The 8,471-nt window shown below is 47.1% G+C and overlaps 1 protein-coding gene across 2 annotated transcripts; it reads right to left on the reverse strand.

The window, feature by feature from the left end:
- Positions 1 to 459: 459 nt before the first annotated feature.
- Positions 460 to 7,955, reverse strand: LOC310665967 (lens fiber membrane intrinsic protein-like). 2 transcript variants are annotated; one of them, XM_083416375.1, is made up of 5 exons: positions 7,852 to 7,955; positions 5,892 to 6,141; positions 4,099 to 4,239; positions 3,321 to 3,455; positions 1,429 to 2,830 (listed from the first exon to the last, which is right to left on the reverse strand). In XM_083416375.1, exons 2-5 carry the CDS (start codon positions 6,064 to 6,066, stop codon positions 2,763 to 2,765), a joined length of 519 nt encoding a protein of 172 aa, XP_083272501.1. In that variant the 5' UTR covers positions 6,067 to 6,141; positions 7,852 to 7,955; the 3' UTR covers positions 1,429 to 2,762. The 2 variants fall into 2 exon arrangements, with proteins under 2 accessions (XP_083272500.1, XP_083272501.1); XM_083416374.1 differs by lacking the exon at positions 7,852 to 7,955 and having other exon boundaries at positions 460 to 2,830; positions 5,892 to 7,198.
- Positions 7,956 to 8,471: the final 516 nt, after the last annotated feature.

Genomic DNA, 8,471 nt, shown 5'->3' on the forward strand with positions numbered 1-8,471 from the left:
CCCGCAACCTTTGCTCCAGGGTTAGGTGGCCAACTTTTTGGACCAGCCCGGCTCCTCTGCCTGTTTAACAACAGCTTCCAGCACGTGTTCGCCCTTAGTGTTTTATTACCCAATAGGCAGGCTTAGCTGGTGTTCAGGGCACCAGCAATGCAGGGGCACATAAAGGAACGGATTGTTGCTGTTATTTTAATTGGCATTTGATTATTTCAAAAGAGGCATCAAAGTAGCCATCATGGGGGAGAGCAGAACTTCGCGAGACTTCCTTATGCTCCGCTACAAACTCCCAATTTTCTGTTCTCTTTTTTTCCCTTATCCTCACCTAAACCAGGGGGGCACCCTACTAACATAGATTGAAATAATGTGAGGAAATCAAACCTTGCCACGTGTTGCATGTGATGTACATGCATGCACATATCAGCATACATGCAATTTCTGTGTCCATTTGAAAAATAAATGTTATTTTACAATTGAATATTGTTTTATTTTTTAATTGCATGGGGGACACCATAATATTTTCAGTGCTTAGGGCCTCTAAAGGATTTAATCTGGCTCTCCATGCCACCACCTTATTTCTGTCCCCCAATTTCCTGTGCAAAGGAGCAGGCCAAGCTGCCTGGCAACCTTAATCCAATCCACAGGTGCACCCCCCCCCCCTTTTTCCACCCCCGATGCTAGCAAATTAATGCATTCAAAATAGCAAAAACATGGCAGCAGATTGGGGAAGGCTGAAGCACGCTGGCAGGATTCCTATTCTAAAATAGCACCTTCTTGCTTTCTCCCACTTTTGTCAAAACAGTTTCTTTCAGAGAGATTCTTTTCATGGCACATTGTGAACACCATGCATGGAACCGAAAGGCCTTTGGTTTCCGGGACGAAAAGGTCCCAGGAGAAAACTATGGTAATAAAAGCTGCACTTTGAACTGTGTGTAAAATCCTGAGCACTGCGGCGCTTTGCTTTCTTGAAACAGTGTGTGCGAAAAAGAAAGTGACACCCATCCGCCAGAGTTGCCAGCTCCTGTTTCCCATGCCTTTAACAGCAGCAGCTCGACTCCACAACATGAAAAGTCTCAACCTTCTATTTCTGCACCTGCCAGGTGCTGCGAAAGGCTCAGGAGCGAGGAGGGCAGCCTTCCCCCCACTACCCTGATCAGTTGGCCACTGCCCACCTGACCTACAGCAACTCACCCAAGAGTGACTGGAAGTTGCTATTTTTGAATCCCAGTCCAGTGTGATTTGGTCCAAAGGAATATTTTGTTAGGTACTTCTACATGCCACATGTGGTCAGTCATGGGATGATTCCCACAGTCGCCTACTCCATCCGTGGCCTGATTTGCAGGCAAAACATGAATGGCCCACAAGTGCTCCCCGGTGACTAAGGAGGTGTGTACCTTGTGAACGGGCCCTTGTGAATCACAGCTCAAGCAAACATTGGAGAGAAAATGGGTGTTTATTTTTCCTGTTCAATGCAAGGACTTGGGAAAACAATGTGGCCCTCTGCACAGGCCCTTGGTGAGGCAGCCCGGGTTTTGTCCAAAATTGACAGGAGAGACTGGCTAGGTTTGCCTTGTCTCCACACCAGCATCCAAAAGCCTTTTTCCTCGGGCTGAACACCTTGGGAGCATCAGCAAGCACACTGACATAGATTGAGCACACGCCAGACATTTAAAGGACATGGCTTTCCCTAAAGAATGCTGGGAAACTGTAGTTTACTCCTCAGAAAGCTACAATGCCCAGCACCCATAACAAATTATTATTTGGGGGGGTGTCATGTGCTTTAAATGTTTGGTGTGCAGACCACCACATGCACTTGATTACACCAGAGGTTTGCTGCTTGCAGATTGCTGAATCCTCCACTGGCTTGGTAGCTGCTGCCCTCTAGTGAATTTATGTCACAAATGTCATGAACCTGGACTAGAGAGCTGAGGCAGGACAAAGGCCTGGGGAGAGAAATGACAGCGGCTCTGCACCAATAACAAGAATGCCGTCATGGCTGAACCATACTTATTTACTCACTATTCTCCTAGCATCATGCTTTTTACCTAGCCTTCCTCCCAGTTGTTTTGCCCAGTGCAAAAGAGGTGAAAACAGGGAGTTTAAATTATAGCTTTACCTGGGAGAGAAGCAGAGGAAGCCTATTCCTGTTTACTCACAAGTAAGCCCCATTGAATTCAGTGACGCTTAGTGCCAGATAAACTGGTATGGGATTGTAGCCTTATTGGCCTGGGGATGAATGCGCTCAATGCGAATGCAGTAGTAAGTGTATGGATCGGCCTTCCTCAACTGAGTGCCCTTCCAGATGTTTTGGACTACAATTTCCATCATGCTGGCTGAGCCTGATGGGTGGTGTAGTCCAAAATAGCTGTGCTGGCTGGGGCTGATGGGAGTTGCAGTACAGAACATCTGGAGGACGTGGGGTTGGCAAGGGCTGTTGCAGGGATTGGCTCATGGAGGACTCAGCTGGAGTCCCTTGAAAAGGCCATTGAAAAGCCGGCTCCTCCCTAAAAATAAAATATAAAAATGGCAGTGCAATTCAATCACACTTCAACCACTCCTTGAGAGTGTGGCAATGACATGGAGAGCCATTTCTATAGGGTTTCCCCCAGTATCTCAATAGCAACCTTCTTGACTTTTTGTGTAATTGTTGTGCAGATCCAATCTGGGGAGGGCTTATGAGGGAAGAGGCAGCGACAAAGTCAGGAGTCCCAAGTGGGAATAATCTCAGACATCTAGACAGGATGGAATTGGGCCAGCGTCCCACAGGGTCAGCCGCTTGCCACGTCAGAGCCGTCAGAGGATGAGTTCCTGGGGACAGCGCAAATGTGGAAGACACCTGAGGAGAGAACGGGGAAGCCAGTGAATCACGAGAATTATAGTTATTGTTATTATTTATAGTTTATTTTGCCCAGTGCAAAAGAGGTGAAAACAGGGAGTCACAGGGCAGGTTACAATAATTTAAGCCCAATATTAAAAACAGTTTAAGACAACTTAAAAAGCTCAGAAAGAAGGTGGGTCCTAAAATATACACCCCATGTGTCAAAGGCCAGGGTGTGTCTTCAACATTTGTTGGAAGCTGTGTAATGAAGGTGCCAGGCATATTTTTGTGGGCAGCTTAGGGGCTGCTACAGAGAAGGCCCTATCCCAGCCTGCCACCCCCAAGCTTTCAAAGGTAGTAGAAGTAGCAAGCGGGCTCCCTATCCTAACCTTAGCATAAATAAATAACATAGGAAAAGATATGCAAATAAATTCATTTGGAAAGACCATATGACCCTTGGATCCACACCCATGTTTGGGGTGGAGAAATTGAGGGGCACTCCTGGTACCTGCTGAGATGGTGAGGATGACAGCGATCCATCCCAGAATGTAGGACCAGGAGAACCTCCATTCAGCGTAACGCTTTCCGTAGAAACTCACTGTCACTCCCGTATACACCGAGATACCCAGCAAAGCAAAGAGTCCTGGAGGAAGGAAGGGTAGACAGGGAAGGAGCCCAGAGTGAGGTTGGGGGGGGACCATCCCATTCCACACATCCCATTTTCTCAGCAAGGTCCTTTGGCCAACTGTTGGGATTTTTAGGGTTCTTGCAAGTAGAGGTTGGGGGGTTATCGGAGCAGAAATGCCACACAAAAATTCTGAAGGGCACCATGTAAGTGAAGGCTGGCAAGTAGATCTGGGAGTGGGGAGGAGAGGCATAGTCAGCCGGGGGCTGACAGTTGCCCTATGCATAGCAGGCTAGTGTTTCTGCTCTGGGTTGTTCAATAATCTGTTGCACGTGTTATGTATTCAGTGGTCTGTGTTTGCTTGAGCTTGCGTTTTAGACTAAGGATTCTGAGCCCCTGTGTTCTGATTCGATATGATATCCAATCACAGAACATTTCCGGATTTGGGCCTCTGCCATTGGCCCTTAACCTCTGAGTTATGATTCGCAGCTTGGAAGTTTGGACAGCCAATCACGTTGGGAGTGGGAGTGGCCCAGGCATTCAGAAATGTATATAAGCAGTTGCTTTGCCCCTCTTGTCTAGTTCTGTTTGTTCAGTAAAGGTTCTTGCTGTTATCACTGTGTCTGGCCTCATGGAAACCCACCTGCACTTCAGGACGTACCTGCGATCAAGAGTGTGATTCCTGCAGAGCGAGTGCGTGTGGATCGGGCACTACTGGAGTAGATGGTCAGCCCCAATACGATCCCGGCGAAGGAGGAGAGGATGGAGAGGAGCATGAAGGCTCTGGTGGCATCCCAGAATGCTGTGCAGGGAGGAAGGCACAGTGAGAAGCAGCAATCCGGAGATGCAGGCTGGGCAAGGGCAGGGGGGCGGCAGAGGCATAGGAAGGAGGGTGCGAGGGGGGTGGCCTGCCCCGCCCCGGGTGTCATCCCTGAGGGGGTGACAAAATGGCACACCGCACAGGCGGCACTTACCGCAGGGCCTGGCCTGCAGCACACCCAAGCCATGTGTCTCTCCTGGGACTGACACAGTGGCTCAGGGTCCCGCGCTGCCCAAAACGGCAGCATGGGGCTTGTGTTCACCAGGTGGACTGCGTGGGCAGCTCATTGTGCCGTGCCTCACCGCCCCCCCTGGGCAAATCGTCCCGCCCCTGCCACTCTGGGTGTCAGAGCAGCTAGCTCCACCCCTGTGGGGTGGACCTGCAGGGGCGGTTGTTGTCAGCCCAGCCCTGCCTCAGGCTAGAGGTTTAGGGGTTTCTCCTCCGCCTCCTCAAGATGGGGCTCAGCTACAGAGCACATCTTTTGCGTGCAGCCCCCTGTTCAATTCCCACCGGCTGTCGGTAGGCGTGAGAGGCCAGCCAGAGACTTAGCTTAACCTCAAGTGGGGTTAGGAACACAGGAATCTGTCCTTGTAGCTCAGTATCGTGCGCACCAACCAGCGGCAGGTAGATCTTTACTTGGAGATTCTGGGGATTGCATGCAAAGCTGATGCTCTACAGCCCCAGCCCCAAAACCCTATCAAGGTGACCACAGCAGAAGTGGAGGAGATCACAATATGCAGGCATACAAATTCTGGTATGTAAAATGGGATTATATCAACAACCATGCCGTGATTTTAGAGTTAGAATGAGCCATTCAACTTGAAACATAAACTTCATCCGAGTTTCCCAATTGTGAGGAAAGTGCTGAAGATGTAAATCAGGATCTTATATCCCTGTAAAAATTACAGTATAGAAGGTGACCAGTGGTGAGCAAACGCCTTTTGCCATGAATTTGCTAATGAATTTTGTAAATTGGGATCTAGAAGTCCCTCTTTAAGACAGCTGGGTGCTTTTTCTTATCCAAGTGGCAGGCATAGGGTAGTAGTGAATAGCCAAATATATTAACTTAATTTTTTTTAAAAATAGCCAAGAGTAAGGATAATTATCAAGCAAAGCTAAGGATAAGGTAGCCTAAATCTGTTGAGGATACATTTAGGCAAAGCTGGTCACTGATTGCAAAAGGTGGTCTGGAGAGTTGAATCTACAAACTGACCTCATGGCTACATTGTCAGCCCAATGTTTGTTTTTATTTTTTTTAATCCTCCTCCCCTTCACTCTGTGTTGTGTGTAACCTCTTGCATGGCTGGTCCCAATAACTATTCCACAACTGTGATTTTGGACCAAAATGGCTACCTTTGCTCTTTATGTACCCACAAAGACAGTGGCTGGCCCAAGCTCACCCTGTGAGCTTCATGGCTAAGTGGGGATTTGAATCCTGGTCTCTCCCAACTCTTTGTCCAATGCTCTAACCACTACACCACCTCTGGTTCTCTCACACCCTGGCTTCCTGCTCAGAAGCGGGTTGCCCGCAAGCTAACCATGTGTTCTCACGGGCATCACGAACCATTTTTCATATGATGGATCCAAATGCAGTAAATAGCCTTTTTCTTGAAAGTTGTGCAGCGCCCCATTACCGAGTGTGATGGTGTGGGGGTGGCACTTGTTCCCCACACAGAACCGCCAGAGGCCTTGGTTGCTGAGGTTGCCTGAGTAGCGGTACTGCATCCAGAAGTCTGTCGCCGTGGCAACGATGAGGAGGACCAAGCCGGAGGCTGCACACAACAGCCCACCTCCCATCAAGTTGAACATCACGGACCACTCGCTGGTCTGGGGCTCGGGAGGAGGGCCTTCCTCCTGCAGAAGGACCAGAGGGGAAGGGTCTGCCTGGGGAGGGCGCCCCCAAAGGCCAGGGTGTTATGGGTAAGGAGAGAAGAGTTATCACCACCAGGTATTAAATTCTTCAGAAAGAGAAAAACTGAATTCTGAGAACTGTGTCTTATAAGCAAAACAAAGCATTTATTTTTTTTCAGTCCCCCCCCCCTTTATTTTGTTTTTGCTAATCCTGAGGAGAGACAAGTACGCAACATTGCAGGGCGCTCAAAGACCGTCTATCACCCCACAAAATCATACTCAACCAAATACAATTCCTGATTCATACAAGAAGACTCTTCCCTCCTGTGGTTCCCAGAATGTGGGTATTCAAAAGCATTGCGGCTTCTGATTGCGGAGGCAGCGCATAGCCATTGTGGCTAGTAATCATTGATAGCCTCTTTTGAAGCCACCCAAGTCTGTGGCCATCACAGCACCCTGTGGGAGCAAGTTCCATGGTTTAACTATGCCCTGCATGGAAAAAGCCCTGAATCTTCCAACATTCAGCTTCGTTGCATGCCTTGGGACTCGGCAAGATTGGAAAAGAAAAAGCGTTTTATATGCGTTGTATATGTGATATAACACTCTGACACCAGATGGCGCTGTGGAATCCTTCCTTTCCCTACCAAATTACTCTGGATGAGTTCGCAACACCTTAAACTGAATTGCTTCTTTGATGTTTTCTAGGTCCAGCCCTGGAGTTATCAGAGAGGATGGGGAACATTTTTCTATCCACTTTCTCCATGGCATGCATAACTTCTATCATGTCACCTCTTCCTTGCCTTTAAACGGAGAAGTCCTAAACATTGCAACTTTTCCTTATAGAGGAATTTCTCTACCCATTTGATCATTTTGGTTTCCCTTTCCTGTAATAATCCTTTTTGAGGTGTTGAGACCATAACTATACACAGTATTCCACATGCACCATAGATTTGTATAATGGCATTATATCGGCAGTTTTATTTTTAGTCCCTTTCCTAATGATCTCTTAGCATGAAATTTGCCTTTTTCAAGCTGCCACGCACAGGGTTGACATCTTAATTGAGCTGTCCAATATGACCCCAAGTTCTTGTTCCTGTGTGTGTGTGCGTGCGTGCGTGTAATTAAATGTTCTGTTTTACAGTTTAAAATACTCATTTAAACATCGTGAACATATAAATGACTTCCCTTCTTATCTTTCCATGGTTCATTTTGCGTATAATAAATCCCTGCATATTTCACAAAAACTAAACCATTCAGTATTCCATTATTGCATCCATCAAAACTTATTTACACTGTTGAATTTATCTTAATGCTGCCAACGTTTTTAGGTGTCCACAATTCCCCCCATATATTCAATAAATATTTTCCAATCTTCTCTAAACGTATGCTCTTCTTGTTCTCTAATTCTATATGTTAAGTCTGCAAGCTGCGCATATTCTATCAGCTTAAGTTGTCATTCTTCTTTAGTTGGGACCTCGCTCATTTTCTATTTTTGGGCTAATGCAATAGTAGCATACATAAATAACCTTTTTTTGATACCTGGGAATTTCAGTCTGAATCATCTACAACAAAAAGGACCCTGTTTCATTTGGGAAAGTACTTTAAAACATTTCCCCCCAATTCATTATGTATTATGAATTGATTAACAGTCACCCCAGTTTAGACCCCAGGAGCTTATATGTGAAATTAAGATTTTGCCTAGAACACTCCCTGGTTCCAATCAAGCCTTATGTTTCAGCTTACCTTCAGTGCTCAGTCCTCAGAATGACCATTATCCAAGAAATTCAGAGAGAAATAAACAAAGAAACCCAGCTAACAAGTCTAAAAGTTTTCTGCTATCACCATTAACTATTCTCTCTCTCCTCTGCCTTCTCTTTTCCCCTCTGAAAACAGAGAGCAAAAATGCTGTAAAGATGGGATTTTTATAGAGCTGCCTCCTCTGTCGCTTTGTCCGATGGATGACCAGGCTGACAATAGCCAGGAAGCATCTCGCACTTTCCCTCTCTGCAGGCTTTTGCTGATGTAGGATGTGTGGAAGACCAGGTGCCAGATTGGGGGGTGGGGGAGAGAGAGTCCTTTCTCTTGTGGTGGGAATAAGCAAGGCAGGCAGATCCTGTGACCCCCTAAACTCCCCTTTTCCATGACCCACAGGGATCAGTTGCTGCATTGTTTAGAAGATGCTTCCCAATTGTTACATAGCTGCCACACTCATTTTGTGTGTCCTCCCCACTCCCCAATTAAAACGGGAAGCATGCCGTTGAACTGAAATTTAGGGTGTGTACAAGTGGAATCCTCCAGTTGAGCCTCTGCTCGAGTCCCTGTTCTGATGGAAAAGAGAAATGCATGGGACACAGCAGGCAGCC

The sequence above is a fragment of the Podarcis tiliguerta genome, assembly GCF_965153285.1.
Source record: "Podarcis tiliguerta genome assembly, chromosome: 16".
Lineage (NCBI taxonomy): Eukaryota > Metazoa > Chordata > Lepidosauria > Squamata > Lacertidae > Podarcis > Podarcis tiliguerta.

What these genes read in the sequence shown, in the direction of transcription:
- LOC310665967 (XM_083416374.1), bottom strand. Translation starts at nt 6,066, where the DNA reads ATGTTCAACTTGATGGGAGGTGGGCTGTTGTGTGCAGCCTCCGGCTTG. An exon ending in CCCCCACACCATCACACTCG is followed by an intron (nt 4,240 to 5,891) that starts GTAATGGGGCGC and finishes CTCCCTGCACAG; the next exon opens with CATTCTGGGATGCCACCAGA. An exon ending in CATCCTCACCATCTCAGCAG is followed by an intron (nt 2,831 to 3,320) that starts GTACCAGGAGTG and finishes TTCTCTCCTCAG; the next exon opens with GTGTCTTCCACATTTGCGCT.